General features: G+C 47.9%; 1 protein-coding gene across 1 annotated transcript; it reads right to left on the bottom strand.

The window, feature by feature from the left end:
* Window positions 1–4,250: 4,250 nt before the first annotated feature.
* Window positions 4,251–13,508, bottom strand: R3HDML (R3H domain containing like). Its single transcript, XM_047770315.1, has 5 exons — window positions 13,251–13,508; window positions 10,365–10,483; window positions 10,137–10,269; window positions 8,847–8,962; window positions 4,251–4,572 (listed from the first exon to the last, which is right to left on the bottom strand). Exons 1-5 carry the CDS (start codon window positions 13,506–13,508, stop codon window positions 4,440–4,442), a joined length of 759 nt encoding a protein of 252 aa, XP_047626271.1. The 3' UTR covers window positions 4,251–4,439.
* Window positions 13,509–19,018: the final 5,510 nt, after the last annotated feature.

A 19,018-nucleotide genomic window follows, 5' to 3' on the forward strand; every position in this document is an offset into this window, starting at 1 on the left:
TGCTTTAGTTTTATAAATGAAGCAAGTAATACATTCATGTGCTTAAAATGAAAACTGTAAAAACAGCATATAGTGAAAAATAAGCCTTCCTCCTACCTTAGTCTCCACATCGCTCAATATTGAACTTTTCAATATTTGTTTAAATATTTGTTTAATATTAATATTCTTAATTTGTTTAAATATTAATATTCATAATTAATATTCCCAGAAATTATGTACCTATGCGCTATTATGGACTAAACTGCATCCTCCCAAAATTTGTATGTTGAAGATCTAACCCCCAGTGTGACTGTATTTGAGGATAAGGCCTTTATGGCAGTGATTAAAATTGAATGATTAAATTAGGTCATAAGGGTGGGGTCCTGATCCAATAGGATCAGTGTCCTTCTAAGAAGAGTCATGAGAGCTCCCTCTCTCTGTGCCACATGAAGACACAGTGACAAGGTGGTTCACAAACAAGGAAGGGAGCCCTCACCAGAACCCAACTATACTGACACCCTGAGCTCAGGCTTCCAGCCTCCAGAACTGGGGAAAGTTTTTTCTCTTGGTGAAGCCACCCAGATATGGTATTTTGTTATGGCAGCCCAAGCAGACTAAGACATACACACATGTCAATGCATAGAAATACATGGAAACATATTAAACGCACTCTCCTGCCACTTCCTTTCCCCCCCTTGGTTTCTAGGGCTCTATACCAGCGTATCTGCCTCGTTCTTTTGAGGGGCTACATATTGTATGAATGGCCCATAAGTGATTTTACTAGTGTCCTATTGCTGGATACTTCAGTTGTTTCCAGGCTTTTTCTACTACAAACAGTGAATGCCTTCATAAACTTCAAATGTCCTGACCCACATGTGAGGAGTATATCTGTGGGACAAGTTTCTAGAAGCCGAGTCCTATCAATATTGAAATGTGCTACGATACCTTCTTTATTACAGAACTAATCTTCCCTCTATAGCTTCCTTTCTCATCTCAGCAGAGACATTACCTCTCTCCTTCCTCTCAATGTTGAACTTTTTTTTTTCCATCTTTTTGTCTTTTTAGGGCCACACCTGCGGCATATGGAGGTCCCCAGGCTAGGGGTCGAATCAGAGCAGTAGCTGCTGGCCTACACCACAGCCAGAGTGAGGTACAAGCTGTGTCTTTGACCTATACCACTTTGACCTACTCCAAATCCTTAATCTACTGAGCAAGACTGGGGATCAAACCTGTGTCCTCATGGATACTAGTTGGGTTTGTTAACCACTGAGGCACGGCAGGAACTCCTCTTGATGTTGAACTTTGAAAGTAGCTGTCTACACTAGCGCCAGATACTGTTTCAAGTGCTTTCATGTATTCACATATTTAATGCCTTGAAGGACCTCATGGGGCAGATACAATTGGAGTCCCCATTTATAGGTGACACTACAGCTCAACTTACCCAACCAAGCACACTCGGCCACAGAGTTGAATTTGTTCCGAGGCAGTCTGGCTCCAGATTCTGCGCTCCCAACCCTCTCGGTTGGTGAATGTGTGAGTGAATGAGCAATCAGAGGAGATGGGGGTTGAAGAGCTTCAAAAAGGATGAAATATTACAGAGGTTTGCAAATTGCTTCAGATTTCTTGCAGCAAAATTCCCGACTTCAGTTGGAACAGCCGCTTAAGCAAGCCAGGCCACTGCCTGAGTTCCAGGCTCCAGATCTGTGGGGGCCAAGTCAGGGCAAACGCAGGCCTGCCCACCTGGCTTGTTTCTCCTTTGACAGTTTCAGAAATGGAGAACCCAGGAGGTCATGTGGAATCCCTCGTGGCACTTTTTGCTTAATCATCTCTACATTTGCCCAGTCCCTGAGTTCCTCCCTTATTGGCTGAGAGGCAGGAGAGTAAATGGGTTAAGACATTGGGCTTTGGAGTCATTCAGAGCATATTCAAACCCAGCTTCTATGGCCTCAGTTTTTATGTCTATAAAATGGGCACGAGAGCCATACCTACTTCTTAGGATAATTTCATAAGATTCAGAGTGTATTGGGAGTTCCCATCATGGCTCAGTGGTAATGAATCCAACTAGTGTCCATGAAGATGAGGGTTCGATCCCTGGCTTCAGTCGGTGGGTTAAGGATCTAGTGTTGCTGTGAGCTGTGGTGTGGGTTACAGACATAGCTTGGATCCTGTGTTTCTGTGTCTGTGCCAGCAGCTGCAGCTCTGATTTGACCCCTAGCCTGGGAACTTCCAAATGCTGGCAGGTGTAACCCTAAAAAGAAAATAAAATTTCCAGAACATTTGGGGAATTTGGCATAGGATTGGCAAACCTTTTTTCCCCAGTATAAGGACATTAATAATTTTTTTAAAAAATCTAACATTTATTATCATCATTGTGTCGTAAATGAAAGGATGTTTTAAAATCCACCTCCTCCACCCCCCAAATAAGTAGGAAGCATATCATCTAATAATGACCTCAGAACAGTGTCCTTGTGGAGTTCCCATCGTGGCTCAGTGGTTAACGAATCCGACTAGGAACCATGAGGTTTTGGGTTTGATCCCTGGCCTTGCTCAGTGGGTTAAGGATCCGGTGTTGCCGTGAGCTGTGGTGTAGGTCTCAGACTCGGCTCAGATCTGGCGTTGCTGTGGCTGTAGTGTAGGCTGGCGGCTGCAGCTCTGATTGGACCCCTAGCCTGGGAATCTCCATATGCCGCGGGAGCAGCCCTAGAAAAGGCAAAAAAAAAAAAAAGAAAGAAAAGAAAAAAAGAATGGTGTCCTTGTTTCTCTTATTCAGGCATCTCCAGCATTTGGATCTGGGCCCTTATGCAAAGCTCATTTTTCTCGGCTGTGGAGTGGAGGGATGCTAGGCCTGGTGCAAGGGAGGGGCCGAGGGGCAGGGCCCCCCTCCCCTGGTCTTCCTCCTGAGCTGGTTTCCCCTCACTCCATCTCCCCTGCTCCATTTCCCTCCCTCCTCTTTTGTCCCTCCTGAGAGCTGAGACAGAGATCAGAAGGAGCCACTGTGCAGGATCTCAAAGGTCTTTATTGGGGGCGGAGGGGGGACCCTGGTGATAGCACGGGGGGGGTGGGGGGCAGGGTAGCCCAGGTGGGAAGGATCAAGAAAGAAGCAAACCCACTTGGTCCAGGACCTTGTGGAGACTCTGGGGAAAGGGGCCTGTTTTCCATCCTGTCCTTTGGAGCGGAGCTCTCTCCAGCCGGGCAGGGAGTGAGCCCCAGCTGGAGGGCAAGGTCTGAGGGAGAGATTTTACTATCTCCGGAGACAAAAGGACTTTTGTGTGTTTTGATAACTGGGAGGGGTGGGGTGGGGAGAGGGGAAAGGGTTTATGGGAATGAGAATGAAATTCCTCAGGGGATATAAAGAGGGAGAGAGAGAGAGAGAGAGAGAGAGAGAGAGAGAGAGAGACAGGGATAGAGCCTACAAGGAGATGACAGAGGCAAGACCAGAGAGTGAGAAGTGAAAAAGCCCAGCTTTGGCTTTTGTCTCTCAGTTCTAAGCATTCCGAGAGGTGTCTGCACAGCCAGAAGGGGTTGTCAGAGCCTGAGCCTCCCCCTGGGTGCCTTTGCAGACAAGCTGTGTAGCTCTCAGCAAGGCCACCCCTTCACGAAGCCTCAGTATGCCCATCTATAAAAGGGGTGCCTGGTCTCTGCAGTGGTTCCAGTAACATGCAGGGAGGGTGGAGTGTCCACAAGCTGATTTCAGTTATTTTTCAAAAACTTGAACCCCAAATGGTCCCAACTCAGAGAGAGAGAGGGAGACCATAGGTCCTCAAAGGCTACCCAGGAGCTGGGTGGCTATTATTGGATGAATCAAGGGAGGTGATAGGATGAAGATGATTTAATAAATACTTTTTATTGGATGGACAAAGACTTTTGGGTTTGAGGCCTGAGAGTCACAGAACTGCTGCCACTGCTCCTTCCAGCCCTGACTCTCTGAGAACCGAGTCAATGAAAGCTGCAGACCACTGCAGTTCCTGTTGTGACTCAGCGGGTTACAAATTTGACTAGTATCCATGAAGATGGGGGTTTGATCCCCGGCCTCGCTCAGTGGGTGAAGGATTTGGCATTGCCGTCAGCTATGGTGTAGGTCACAGACGCAGCTCAGGTCCCACGTTGCTGTGACTGTGGTGTAAGCTGGCAGCTGCAGCTCTGACTTGATCCCACACCTGGGAACCTCCGTACGCTGCAGGCACAACCCTAAAAAACAAAACAAAACAAAAAAAGATGCAGGTTTTTTTCCCAAAAGCTGGAGGAAAAAAAAAATGTAACAGGTAAGAAGGAAGGCGGGGAGGTCATTTTGTTCTGGCACATGCTGGACATTCAGGAAATGGGATCAGGTGGGAAAGTTCGGATTGGTAGAGCGAGCCCAGCTCAGGTCCTTTGAAAAAAAATTCCTTGACCCGCTCTTTGGGAAGGGACTTTTGGAGAGTCAGGACCAGCAGGAGGGCCAGCCAGAGCCCAGAGAAGATTCAGAACCACAGGAGCTTGTTGGATTTGAGCCCCGAGAAGCACATGTTGCTGTTGCAGCTGCCCTGGTAGCTGGGAGGGCAGGCGGAGCACGGCCTCCCCGTCTTGTACGGCGCCTCACCGATCCAGTTGCCCCTGGAAGAGAAAACGTCCCAGAGAGGCGGGGTTGGGGGACCATGACATAAGCCACCTTCACACAGGTTTCCAAATCTCAGCCCTGCCCCTGACTGGCCTTGTGACCAAGTCACACCTGCAAGCCTCAGTTTCTTTGTCTGTAAAACCAAGGGAAGACTTGCCTTCCACACGGGGATGCAGCGTTAAGACATAACGATGGAGCCCTGTGCTCGTGCCCTGAGCGCCTGCCTGACTTGGCAGAGATGCGACCCTCAGGAAAGGCTGATTCTCTCATTCCTTCCACCCCACCCCCACCAAGCGGCACAAACCCCTCCCCTCCCCATCACTGCCATACACCCCCCAACATACACTCCCCTTCCCAAATAGGCAGATCTGAGGTGTTTTTTGTTTTTTGTTTTTTTTGCCTTTTTAGGGCAGCACCCGAAGCATATGGAAGTTCCCAGGCTAGTGGTTGCATCTTGGAGCTGTAGCTGCCAGCCTACACCACAGCCACAGCAACGCGGGATCCAGCTGAGTCTGCAACTTAACACCACAGCTCATAGAAATGCCCGATCCTTAACCCACTGAGCAAGGCCAGTGATTGAACCCGTGTCCTCATGGATACTAGTTGGGTTCATTAACTGCTGAGCCACAATGGGAACTCCCAGATCTGAGTTCTGGTCCTCGATTCTGCCACCTGCCAGCTGCTGCCCAATCAACTACCTCATTTTTTGCGCCTTGATTTTGTTCTCTGAATAAAATAAATGAATGAAATGGTGTCCATGAAAATTATGTGAAAACATTTTGCAAGAGTGGTATGCAAATGAAAGCTAGAATAATTAAGAATACTGAATGTCATTTAATTATGGGGGATGGAGCCATGAAACCTCCTTGTGGCCCTTGCTGTACATTTATTTCTTCAACAGCCTTTTCCCAAATTCATCCTACCTGCTCCTGAGTTAATCCTCTCAAGGAACCACAGCCTTTGGGGAAGGGGTATAGGGAGCCATGCTCAAAGGTTACTGAGAAAACATTTTGGAAATAGTGGTGATAATTGTACAAACATTGTGAGTGTACTTAATGCTGAGTTACATACTTTAAAATAGTTAAAATGAAAATTTTATGTTATATATATTTTACCATGATTGAAGAAAATGAATAGTATATTATACGAAAACACATTGAATTGGACACTTCAAGTGGTTAAGTTGGGGAGTTCCCTGGTGGCTCAGTGGGTTAAGGACCTTATGTTTTCACTGCTGTTGGATTCCTGGCCTGGGAACTTCTCCATGATGCTGGCACAGCCAAAAAACAAATAAGTTGTATAGTATGTGAATTATATTAAAACTGTGTATTTTTTAAAAAAAGAATAAACCTTCATCATATCATTCTCCTGCTCAAGAATTTTTAGTGGCTTCTCATTGCCTGTGCAGGGGTTGGCAAACTTTTTAGGTAAAGGGCCAGATAATAAATATTTTAGTCTGTGTGGGCCAGATGTCTTTATTGCATGAAAGAAGTCCTAGACAATATGTAAACAAATAGTGTGGCTGTGTTTCAATAAAACTTTATTTACAAAAGTAGGCAGCAGGCCAGATTTGGGGTGTGGGCTATTGTTTGTTGGCCCCTAGCTTATGAATCCCATCTACAGCTTTCATTAGGCCCTCCAGGCTGCTGTAGCAGCGCATGGATCCAGCTTCTCACAGCCCTCTTCACCATCCCAGTCCGCAGGTTTCTCTTTTTCTCCCCCTTTGTCTTCTCAAGACCTCAAATCACTCCCCCAACCCTTGCTCAGGGCTGCCTAATAATCTCACCACTGGCAATTGTGTTAGTTATCTTTGCAAGTCCCCTGCCTCATTTTCTCACACATCAAACACTCTTTGCGGGCAGAGGTGGAGTCTTTTTTCCTCCAAAAGTGATTGTTGAATGACTGTAAGTAAAGTCAACCGAAGTGCTTAGAAAAGTATGTAAATCTGGTTTCATATGGATTCATTCATTCATTCAACAAACACTTCAAGAACATCTCTCAGGCATCAGGATTTGTGTTGGATGCTAGGAGTCCACAGTTTTAAAAAGGTGCTCCCTGAAGTTTGGGGGCAGGGCATGTCAGTGGTGGTGACACCAGGGGGTGATGGAATAAAAGTCATTCTTTGTTTAACCACTTGGAAAAAAGTTCAGCTTAAAAAAAAAAAAAGTTTTGAAATCACTGTAGTAAAAGTATATCAGAATGAATCAGATCTATTTCCTGTCTTCAAAGACTTTATAACCGAGTTATAATCCTGGCCATGATTTATTTAGAATGTAGTCTGGGCAACTATGGACCATGATCCTCTGTGAAGCAGGTAACATTAGTCCTGTTTTGAAAGAGGGAAAGAAAAAAGAAAAAAAAAAAGCGTTCCCTTCGTGGCTCAGTGGAAACAAATCTGACTAGCATCCATGAGGTGGCAGATTCAATCCCTGGCCTCGCTCAGTGGGTTAAGGATCTGGTGTTGCTGTGGCTATGGCGTAGCAGTGGCTACAGCTCCGATGATTGAACCCCCAGTCTGGAAACCTCCATATGCCGTGGGTGCAGCCCTGAAAAAAAGATTAAAAAAAAAAAAAAGAGATTGAGACCCATGAGCATGAAACGACTTAGCCAGGGCCTGTGGTCTGTGTGTGGTAGAGCTGGGAATCAAACCCAGGCCTAGTAATAATAAGAACCAACATGCATCCCAAACTTCTTTTGAGCCCGGAGCTGTTACGTGGGTCAACTCACTAAATGCTCTCAACAATTCTCTAAGTAGATACCATTTTGTTCCCGTTTCGCAGATGAAGAAACAGGCATGGAGACGTTAAGTAAAATCACAAATTCAAACCCAGTCTGGATTCTAGAGCCTAAAAATCCTAATAACGATGTGGTTAAGGGTCAATGCTTCAAAAATCCAACAGGTTAGCAAACAAGTTGGAATGGTTCCCTGAGCTGTTTCTCAAGGAATTTGCTTTGTGGCATTTTTCTAGGTCTAATAAAGCTGGGCTGCACTATGACACTTTGTCCATAGATGTCTCCATCTCACAAACAAATATCCTGACTCGAGAATTGGGGTTCCAGCTGCCAGTGACTTCCAGAACATCAGGATGGTACAGTTGGCAGAACATGAAACCAAAAGACTTGTGTTTTAAACAGCTCTGCTTTGTGACTTTTGGTAAATCACCTCTCCGAGCCTCCATTTCTTAATCTGTAAAAAGGGAAAATATTTTCCCAGTGTCCTTCCCTTTTTCCTTTCTTCTTTCTTTCATCTCTTCAGTGAGAAAATAAGGGGAAATTATGTTGGAAATGATCAAGGGCTATGAGAGACTATAAGGCAGTAATCGTATAATTTTGAAACTCTAAATGTCATATATACATAGAATTTGTTCTTGTTTTTGTATGAGGATCTGTAATATTTGCAAGTTTGCATACTATAAAGGTAGTTGGGACCTTTCATTCCCCTTTCTCTGTGTTTCCAAGGGACTTGAGTGGGAAGACTGCTCTTGATCTTTCTCCCACCAAGCTGGCTGGAGAGTCTGGCAGAAGCTGCCTCTTGTACCCTTCCTCTTTCCTATGGGATCTGCCTGCCTGCAGGGAGCATGCATTCTTCTTTTTTTTTAGAGCCACACCTGTTGCACATGGAGGTTCCCAGGCTGGGGGTTGAATTGGAGCTGCAGCTGCCGGTCTACACCACAGCCACAGCAATTCAGGATCCAAGCTGCATCTGCAACTTACATCACAGCTCACGGCAATGCCGGATCATTAACCCACTGGGCAAGGCCCAGGATCGAACCCAAATCCTCATGGATACTAGTTGGGTTCATGACCGCTGAGCCACAATGGGAACTCTGGATCTTGCATGCTTGGTTGCTCTGTTTCTTGTGGGACGCTTAGAGGGGCTGGCACTGCACTTAGAAGAAGAGGCCTGTGGTTGTCCAGTGTTGCCAGTTGATGCATGTGAAGGTCTAATTCAACAGTGAGAGATCTGCAAGCCCACGTGCCTGGCAGATCTCAGCTACATTCTTTACTATTGGTTTCATCTGTGAGGCTGCCTATCCACCCACCCTGGTCCTCTGTCCATCTCCTAATTGATTCTGAAACTTCAATTAAGTAAAGATAAAGAATTCTTAATTATATCTCTAAAACTACCGAATTGCATGGTATTAAGTTTCCTTAGAATGGAGGAGGGCAGGGGGTCCTGCGTGTTTTCATTTTCTGAGAATTTTGGTCACTGCACCTCAGGGTCCACCCTCCCACCCCAGAGCTCCCTCTGCCACAGAGCTGCACTCACTTAATGGCGTAGTTGCAGACCAGGTACACAGCCTGGCGCCAGGTGCTGCCCCAAACGTTGATGCTGCCACAGGTGTGGATGGCACAGCCCAGCCGATTGGAAGATGCCCACACCATCTGAGGAGGGACAAAGACAAGGGAGTCTGTGAGGACTCGGGGCTGGAAGGCTCCTGAGCTTGCCTCATGCAGGGTGGATGCATTAGATGAGGTTTATCCTGGGGGAGGCTCTGTCTCAAGGTGAAGGGAAGGCATATTGTACTATGATGTTTCTCAAACCTTTTTTTTTTAACTACAATCAACAGTAAGGAATAAATTTTTTATTGTTACCCAGTGTGCCAACACACACACACACACACCCCTATACACAATTGGAACAAATGTTTTCTGAACCAATATTTAATCTTATCCTGCATGACATATGCTAATATTTTCTATACCATTCTATTATATTTCTTTTTTTTTCTCCCTAATGACCAATAAAATCATTATTGAAAATCATTATTTCGTTGGAAGTTAAAACACAAACTTTGAACTTAAACAGCCTCGGATCAGAATCTCAATATCACGAGCTGTGTGACTTTGACCAACTCACTTAACTACTCTGTGCTTCAGTTTCTTCTTTGGGAAAATGGAGGTAATATCTCATGGTTGTCAGGAAGGACATCTGATTTAGGCCTATACTTCCTAGACAGTCTCGAATTTCAATTTTTTAATTTACTGCAAATGAGTCATAGAATGATTGGCAGGCCTGAAAGAAGACATTTGCCCTGCAATTGAAAGTTTCTGTCCTATTTCTCACAACATTATACTGTGTTGTATTTTTATGTGTAGTAAGTGGTTACATATTCAATATTAGCACTCAAGATATATATACTACAATTTTTTGTGATCTTATTCTGGCATTTCTCTTTTAAGGATAGCTTTAGAAATTGACACGTTGTAAAGCAACGATACTTTAACAAGAAAAACAATTTTCAAAGCCTTAGAAAACAGAAAATAATAGAAAATATAGAAAATATTTGGACCTATTGAAATCAAAAGCACTCTTGAACTTGTCAGATCATACATCTCCACTTTGGGGTCAAACAACATCGTTTGCCAACTAAGACACATAAACCAAGATCCAGTTCAGCTCAATTTGGCGAACGCACAACTTTCCAGAAATGGGCTCATTATATAAAAGGAAGTCCATGGGGGCCTCTATTTCATTTCTAATTTCCTTTCCACCACACTCTTTTCTTTCTGAGGTAGAGGATTTGTTTTCCCATCAGCCCTTCATCCCTGGGGTTACCTGGGTATAGTGAGAGCAGACAGGCCCACTGCAGCGCCAGGGGCAGCGTGGGGTACAGTCCTTTGGGGCTGGAAACAAGTAATGCCGCTTCTCCTCGGACCAAGACTTCACGAGATCCACTATGGAGCGGTACCTGGGGAGGCACAGAAGGTGGAAGAAAAATCTCCCCCCAAGGTGCTTGGTGACCTGTTGCAAGACTGCGTGCAGGAAGGGCAGAGGCCCACTCACCGGCCGGAATGGATGGAGAGGTTCTGGCCCACATATCTCATCAGCTGTGAGGGTCCATGGGCCCAAATGCACTGGGAGGCCCAGGCCTCAGCAGACCTGGCCAGCCGCTCATCCCAGACCTGGGAAGAAGACAGGTCATGAAGCTCCCCTGGGGGAAAACCATCATCTCAACAGTGTCTAGAGATGTGCATATCACAGTACCAGGACTGCCCCGTCTCCTCGGAACCCCTCGAGAAATGCACTTGATAAATGAGAACTCAAAGAAGGCCCGGGACTTCAAAGTCAACAGCAAGTCCATGCAGAGCCGGGATCCACACCTAAGTCTCTGACTCCTTCCTAGACGGATGCTTTTTTCCCCTCACTGGACTTCAAACCTGGGGCTCTTCGCTCTGAGTGAGGCCCCAGGATACTGGCCCAGGAGTTTCCAGCCGTCCCTAGAGGTGACTGAGCCCAGGGTGATGGGGAGGAAATGGATTTTTGGGGGGTTTTCCTTATTGTATTTTTTTTTCTTTCTTTCTTTTTTGGCTGCCCTGTGGCATATGGAGTTCCTGGGCCAGGGATCTGAGCCAAGCTGCCTTGGGAACCACACTGCACCTGCAGCAATGCAGGATCCTTTAACCCAGTGTACTGGGCGGGAATCAAACCTGCGTCCTGGCACTGCAGAGATGCCACAAATCCCACTGCGCCGCAGCGGGAACACCAACACTGAAAATGTTTAATTCAAGGGTTTTTTTTTTTTTTTTTGAATAGTGAAAACATGCACAAATTTAATATGTACGATATTGAAGGAGGAAATGTTTATTCTATACTTATCCCTCCAGCCGCCTTGACCTGGAGGCAGCCATCACTGCGAGTTTCTTGATCCTGTTCAGAAATACTCTACACCTGCAAGCATATTATGTATACATATATGTTTATATATATTACATATACATGCATGTTTATATATCATATATAAATATATAATATTCTATATAGTATATAGAATAATTATATATATATATAAATTTTTTGGACAAATGGCAGGACGCCAGACATTCTGTTTGGCTCCTTGCTCTTTTCACTTAACCAGGTAAGTGGAGATACGATGGGTTATCTCAGTGATGGGTCCATATCAGTACATAGAACATACCCTCCTTATCTTTCTTAACAGCTTCTTAATTTTCCAATGTATGAATGCCCCAAGTTTTCCTTGAAAAAATACTAGTTCCCTTCCACTCCGACTTCCCAGGATTCCGAGATGTTATTGGTTCATTCATTTCATCTGTTCATTCAGCAAATATTGAACAAGGACTCAGAGTCTAGCAAGGAAATGAGATGTTAAACAATCATTACAATCGCGGGTGTGAGAATGTGGGCGGACCTGGACTTTCTGGAGCTGTAGGAGAGAAGGGGCTCCTGGAGCAAGGGATGTTTAGCCAGATACCTGTCCTGTGGGCCAAAGCCACGAGTGAAGAAATGGGGGCCCCCAAAGAGGGGTCCAGACATCTCCCCAGGGTTGCGGAACTCGTCCCTTTTTAGGAAAAACAGAAATGTTTCCTTCATGCCACGAAGGGGCGAGCTGAGGGAACGGGATGCAGACATCAAACCCACACTCACGGACCCTCCCCAGGGTCCCTGGGGAGCCGCCCGGCTCTCTCGGTTCCATAATGCATGCAATAATTAAACACCTGTTGTGGGGAGGGCCTTGCACTCACGGCTGGCGCTCAATAAATGTGTCATTGTTTGAAAACCGAAGGGCCTTCTACGTGCCAGTCGCTGCGTTAATCAATAGATGAGTCAGTTAATGAACAAATAGACGGCACCCCCATCTCTAGCTGCCTGCCCACCCCTCCCAGTACCTTATTGCTACCTGGCGTCGTATGATACATAAATTTTGTGGTTGATCTTTGTTTTCTATCCTCTCCTCTAAAATGGAAGCTCTGGGAGGAGTCCTCATCCATCCTGTTCTTGACACTGTTCACAGGGCTTAACGTGGTGCCTGGCTCCCAGCCGGGGCTGGTCCATAAGTGAATGGACATATTATGAAAGTATAAGAATTTGCAAGGTGATGAGCACGTATTTGTCTCAGTGGGGGGGCGGGCTGCCAATCTTCTTCCCTAAAGAAGTCAGCAGGTGGGCTCGAAGCCCATCTCTCCAGGCTAGTTTGGGACAATGGTCCGGGGGGAGGGGCCGTGATAAGGAGAAAGGTTCCCTCCTCCACTCTGGGAGCCTGGCGTGTGGGGGGTGGAGTGAAAGCCCCCGGTTCTGCCTCTTTGAAGGAAGACAACCCAGCTTCCTTGGCTGGTTGGTTGCTATTTCGCCTCAGCCTGAGACCCCCTGCCTCGCTTCCACCCAGGTCCCAGTCCCCACCGCTGCAAATTCTACCTCCACAGGCTTGCTGAGGACAAGCGGGGGTGTGTCCAGCAAGCCCCTGAGGCCAAGAGACAACATAGAAAGCTCCAGCTACGCACTCCCCTGCAGGTCCCCCGAGGGAAGCCAGAATTCTTGGAAAAGGTATTGTGTTGGTTAAGACGACAAGCTTAGCAGCTGGCAGATGCAGGTTGGAAGCCCAACTGGATGACCTTCAGCAAATGAATTCTCTACAGCTTGATTTATTTGGAGCAAGGAGGTAATACCCACTTTGAAGAAAAAGGAGGACCCTGCGGCTTAGGGGTAGAGCCTGGCACACAGTAGATGCTCCATAAATCGCAGCCCTCTGGTGCTGCCTCCAGAAAGGAGCAATATAATGGCCTTAGTTTTCTCATCTGTAAAATGGACAAATTCCTGCCCTTTTCCCGGGCCCCGGATGCTAGTGAGGGCAGGCTCATGAATGGTCCAGCCCATCTGGGACACGCTGAGTTGGTGTTTGCCAGAAGGGGCCCCAGGGAAGGCACGGGGACTCACCATATATTCCATGTTGGCGGCGGGTGGGTGCACGCTGGCCCGGATGTGGTTGTGATAATCCAATAAGGCATTCATGTCCCGGGCAGAGATGTGGCGCTTCCGCCGGTACCGGGGCACCCCCAGGCCACTCAGAGACCTCACAGCTGGGCCCTCGGTCTGGGCCACTGCCAGGGTGGCATTGGGCATCAAGGCGTTCATTGTCTGGCCTGCCCAGAAGAGCAGACCTGCCAGGCCCACGGTGCCAGGCAGCAGGGGCATAGCTGGCTGGAGGGGTCACACGTCTGCCTTGTGCAGTCAGCGCCGGCTGCCTGGATGGGGCGGGCAGGAGGGCACCAAACCCTGAGTGCTCTCCAGCATTCCCACCCCAGAGGATGCTAACTATTGGGAACTTGGCAAAGACCTCCAGACTCAGCTCTGGCCCAGCAGCACAACACCTCGTCCTTCCCACTCCAGTGGACTGAGTGGCTAGGGCAATGGGAAGAAATGCCCAGACAGAGAGGCTACATTTGGACCAGGCCCTGCGGTGAGATGATGCTGCCTCTTCAAAGCCAGGGCTCCATCCCCCCAGCCCAGGAGGCAGGACCCCAGTCCTCCCCAGCCTGGGCACCCTCTTCACCAGTCCTGTTTGAAGTGGACTCCATCGGTGCCCTCAGAGGGGGAGCGCCCACCTTCCCCAAGGCAGAGTGCAGGGGCCCTCTTGTCCCTGAGTTGCTACAATTTGGGGCTTGAGAGCAAGACACAGAAGGAACCAGAAAGCAAGTGAAAGAGGCAGAAAGAAAGAAAAAATGAGCAACAGAGAAAAAGCAAACAAGGGAGCTGCAAAGATGTTCGGAAAAAAGAGATGCCGAGAAAAGGCATGAAAGAAATAAAAAGGTAGGAAGATGCAGAGAGAATGAGAGGCGATGACAGGGGCAAAAAAGAGAAGGAATGTGGGAGCAACAGAAAGAAAGGTAGAGAAAGAGGAAAAAGCAGAGAAGATGCAGAGAGAAATAAGCGAGCCAGAGAGAGGCATCCCGGAGGCGCGTACCCAGGATGGGCAGCCCAGGCGGGTGGCAGGAGGCGGCTGAGGAGTCAGGGGACCTCTGCAGGCACCCTGGCCCCGCCTGGCAGCACGGCGACTTTAACGGTCCCCCAGGAGCTGATGGCATCTGACGTCCCAGCCCCACAGCCCCCTCCCCTTCCAGCCAGGCCAGACTTGGCCAGGAGGCTCCGCCTGCTGGTTTGTGGGCTCTTCTCTCCCGCCCTCTCCCGCCACTGCTGTTCCACCTGGAGTGTGTGCACGGCTGGGGCTGAGCTGCTGGGCAGGACAGGGATGGGGTCATGGCAGGGATTCCAGGACCAAATACCATCTCCCCTGCGGAGACCCCAGATCCGGAGGCTTCTCTCTGCCTCCTGGACCCCAATATCATGGCCACCTTGCACCCAGTATTTTCTGTTTTCCCCTCGAAGCCCTTTGGCCCCAGAGTTGGTGGTGTTCAAATGGCCCCATCGAACGAGCCCAGCTGAGTGAGTGCTTGACACGTGCAAGCTCAGCCAGCCCTCAGAAGCAGATACGATCGCTCCCCGTTTTATAGATGAAGAAAATGATCCCCAAAGAAGAGAAGGAGCAGCCCAAAGTCAAGCCAGCTTGTCTGCAATAGACCCAGGATTCAAACCCAACTCTAAGCCCAGGGCCTTGCTAATACGTAAAAAGGAGGCCATTTCTCTAACCAAACTAAATATAAATGCATAGAGCAAAAAGCCTATGAGAAAATTCACTGGGACTCAAACATAGCACCAGGTAGCCTAATTTATTAAGGCCATGGTTCTGGGTTCAAATTTCCATTATTTTGTTTTGTTTGTTTGTTGTTTTGGGGGGTTTGTTTTGTTTTTTGGGGTTTTTTTGCTTTTTAGGGCCACACCTGTGGCATATGGAGGTTCCCAGGCTAGGGGTCTAATCGGAGCTGTAGCCGCTGGCCTATCCCAGAGCCACAGCAACGTGGGATCCGAGCTGCATCTGTGACCTACACCACAGCTCCCGGCAACACAAATCCTTAACCCAGTGAGCAAGGCCAGGGATCGAACCTGTAGCCTCATGGATACTAGTCAGATTCATTACTGCTGAGCCATGGTTTTTTTGGTTTTGGGGGGTTATTTGGTTGTTCTTTTTTAAAAAAATTTCTTTTCTTCACTCACTAACTGGGTATCCTGGGGCGGGTTACTCAATCATGTGTGCCTTCCCTGTAAAATAGGAGAAATCATGGACCCTACCTTATAGCAGTGATGCCAGGATTAGATGACTTCACATTTGTGAAGCACTGAGTGTATGCTTGAGTGCACATGTGTACTTGTCTGTATTTATGCGATAGGTGCGTGGGCACATGTGGACATATGCATGAGGAATCGTGTGTCCCATAGATGTGTGCAGATACATACATGACCATGCAGATGTCTGTACCAGTGTGCATACTTGCGTAACTGTGCTGTTGTATGTAATGTGTACAAACACACATGTACATGCATATGGTTTCTGTGTCATATGTATGTATGCACAGCTACATGTGTGAACATGCATGTGTGTGTGTGTGTGTGTGTGTGTGTGTGTGGTCCGAGGCCCTTTGGTCTCTGAGTTGCTGGACTTCTGGGTTAAGAAGGAGTTTTATTCTCTCTTCTCTCAATACTTGTACTCGCCACAAATAGCAATTGATGCTTTTGCAACGGGAAGGAACAAACTTACAAGAAAGATGTTATATAAAAAAGCCAAAGTTGAAGCTTTTGTAATCCTTCCACCTCCTCTTCCAGCGACTTCTGAGAATCCCTAGGCAGAACCCAGTCTCGGGGTACCAAGCTGAGCCCTGGCCCAGGTGGCCATACAGGGCTGGGGGCTGGGACTGGGCTGCTGGAGCTGGGTCCTCCCCAGACGCATGGAATTCCCACCCCAGGCAGCCGCCCAGCCTCAGCCTCCACAGCCCAGACAGTGCCTGCTGCCAAAGCACACACCTTCCCGCTGGAGCAGCTTCCCCAGCCCAGGCGCTGACTGCTGGACGCTGGCAGAGGTGAGGCAGACAGAGGCAGTGGGGGTTGGGGGCTGCTGACCCCAACCTCTACAGGGCTTTGTCATCACGCCAGACGGACGAAAGGGACTGCCTCTGATCTAGCCCCTTCCCTGCCTCCTGTATGCTGTGTGTCCTGGGGCCAGTCCCTGTCCTTCTCTGGGCCACTGGAGCAACAGAACTAAGGGCTTTTCTGCCCAAGGTGGGCTGGGATCCACGACATACCAGGGGGAACTGTGCAGCCCAGAGGAGCTGAAACAAACAGCTTTAGTACTGACGAACTCAGGGGTGTCAGTGATTATACCCCACGCTCTCAGAATGCTTCACACAGACCTCTCCCATGTACCCGGCACTTGCAATGGTCCAGAGCGTTACATCCATGACTCACTTGGTCCTCAGAGCTGCCTTTGAGGCAGCAACCCCACCCATGGACAGATGGGGACACAGAACCTTAGTGATTTGTGCCAGGGACTGAAGCTTGTTTGTGTGGTAACTGGGGTTTTGGCGGTAAACATTCTTGCACATTAACAGAATGCACACGCAGCTGCTGTGCACACAACACACGCACACACACACACACACATACACACACATTTGTACGCACATACTCACACATGCATACCCTCCTCCCACAAATCACAGAGGCAGCTGGTTCCCCCAGCCCCTCCAATCCTTTTTGCTGGACTTTCCCTGTGCCCTCGCATAAACATACAGAACCCCATCTTTACACACTTAATCTTATTAATGCAAATAAGCAGTATGTATTTGATCTTATCTCAATGCTCAGAAGTGTGTCAAGCCCTTTCCTAGATGAGGTCATTCAATCTTCAGAACAACCCTATCAGGTCAGTACTGCTATTGTCATCATATCCATTGTTCTATATGTGAGGAAAGTGAGACACACAGGAGTGAGTCGTTGGCCTAGGGTGACACAGTCAGTGGGTGTCAGAAGTGGGATGGGCATCCGGGCAGCCTGGTCACGTTGCCTCTCCCCAGAGACAGGCAGACAGACAGACATCTGAGGAAGGCACAGCCAGGTATACAATCACCACCTCCTACCCACGTGTTCACCATCCACGGAAACCCAGAGAATTGCAGTGGCGGCAAAGCATACAGGGACACCCCCCCCCCCAGCCACTCTACTAGGTAGGACCTTTCCTGTTGTCCTCGTTCCCAGGTCACTTCCGTAGGTTGCCTGTGGGTAAAAATGTTAGGGATGGAGACGAGAATGGCTCAGAGTAACGCCCTGGACTGTGATCTCATTCTAGGGTCATACATTTTCTCGCCCCTGGATTTCATCACACTGAATTCAGCTCTTGCGTCATCCCTACCCCCCACTAGAATGCTCTCTGGTCTTAGATAAGCGAAGAGGAAGTTCTTCTAGAGAGCAGTAATATTTGAGGCAATATACCTCAGTGACCTAACATTGCTGGCTCTGGATCCAGACAGCCTAGGTTCATGGCTTACTAGCTGTGTGACAGTGGGCAACTTACTTAACCTTCCTGGGCCTTGGTTTCTCATCTATAAAGTGGGCCTGCCTTATGGCATTGTTGTGAGGATGAAATGAATTAATACACTTGACCCGATGCCTGAGTAAGCATTAAATGTTAGTTATAATAATAGCTAATAATAACAGAAATACTCGCAGTTACCATTTATTTAGCACACACTAGGTGCCAGGCACTAAATGCTGTAGGGGTGTGGTCTCATTTAAATTTTAATCCAGGAGTTCCCGTTGTGGCGCAGCGGTTAACGCCGACTAGGAACCATGAGGTTGCAGGTTCGATCCCTGCCCTTGCTCAGTGGGTTAACGATCCGGCATTGCCGTGAGCTGTGGTGTAGGTCGCAGACGCGGCTCGGATCCCGCGTTGCTGTGGCTCTGGCGTGGGCTGGCGGCTACAGCTCCGATTAGACCCCTAGCCTGGGAACCTCCATGTGCTGCAGGAGCGGCCCAAGAAATGGCAAAAAGACCAAAAAATATATATATATATTTTTTTAATCCAGTTTTATGGATTAGGCAGCCGGATGTCCATTCAACAGAGGAGGAAGTGGAAATTCGGAGAGGTTAAGTGCCGAGACCAGCTCAGCAGGATGGGGCTGAAGAGCGAGTGCTGTGAAACTTAAGGAAAAAAGTTAACATAAAACAAGACACAGAGACATTTATCTTAAGTAAAGGTGGGAACCGGGGGACTCAAGGTCTCAGGGACCAAGAGCCCTGCCTCAAGAAACCACACTGCTTTGATTGTGCTCTTGAGGATGACGTCAAGTGAGAAGGGGGTTGTAGGTGCAGGATATAGGGTTTTTTTAAGTTATTTTAAAAGTCACATAGCCAGTTGCTGATTAAGCTTTTATTCTGGCCTTTAGGCATTTAACAATCATTAGCATTTGAGGAAGCTTGGGATAGCATCTAGAGAATCACCCTTGTGCTTTCTGCAGCAACCCGGAGTGCCTAGGTTTGCACCTCGGTTCTCCTTGCTAATGCATATCCTGCTAACAACCCCTCATAAACCCCTTGGGGCCATGAGGCTCCTTTTTCTTTTATTCTTAAGACGACGTATCCTGCACGTATCTTGCTGTGCAAATGGCATGCCAATCTGCACAGGTCCGGTGTGCCTAGACCAACGCATTAAGTCCACATTCAGCTGACCCTATGAATAATTTATGCTTTTAGGTCTTTGTTCTTAAGCTTAAGTCATTTACCAGCACTGCGACTGTTTTCCAAGCAGGAAGATAGGG

This window comes from Phacochoerus africanus, chromosome 3, assembly GCF_016906955.1.
Source record: "Phacochoerus africanus isolate WHEZ1 chromosome 3, ROS_Pafr_v1, whole genome shotgun sequence".
Taxonomy (NCBI): Eukaryota; Metazoa; Chordata; class Mammalia; order Artiodactyla; family Suidae; genus Phacochoerus; species Phacochoerus africanus.

Bases quoted from the DNA above. Each gene is read 5' to 3' on its own strand.
- R3HDML (XM_047770315.1), bottom strand. From the start codon at position 13,508: ATGCCCCTGCTGCCTGGCACCGTGGGCCTGGCAGGTCTGCTCTTCTGG. The intron at 8,963-10,136 runs GTAACCCCAGGG...GTCCCTCCTCAG, and splicing joins TCTGCTCTCACTATACCCAG to ATGGTGTGGGCATCTTCCAA. The intron at 4,573-8,846 runs GTGAGTGCAGCT...TTTCTCTTCCAG, and splicing joins GTCTGCAACTACGCCATTAA to GGGCAACTGGATCGGTGAGG.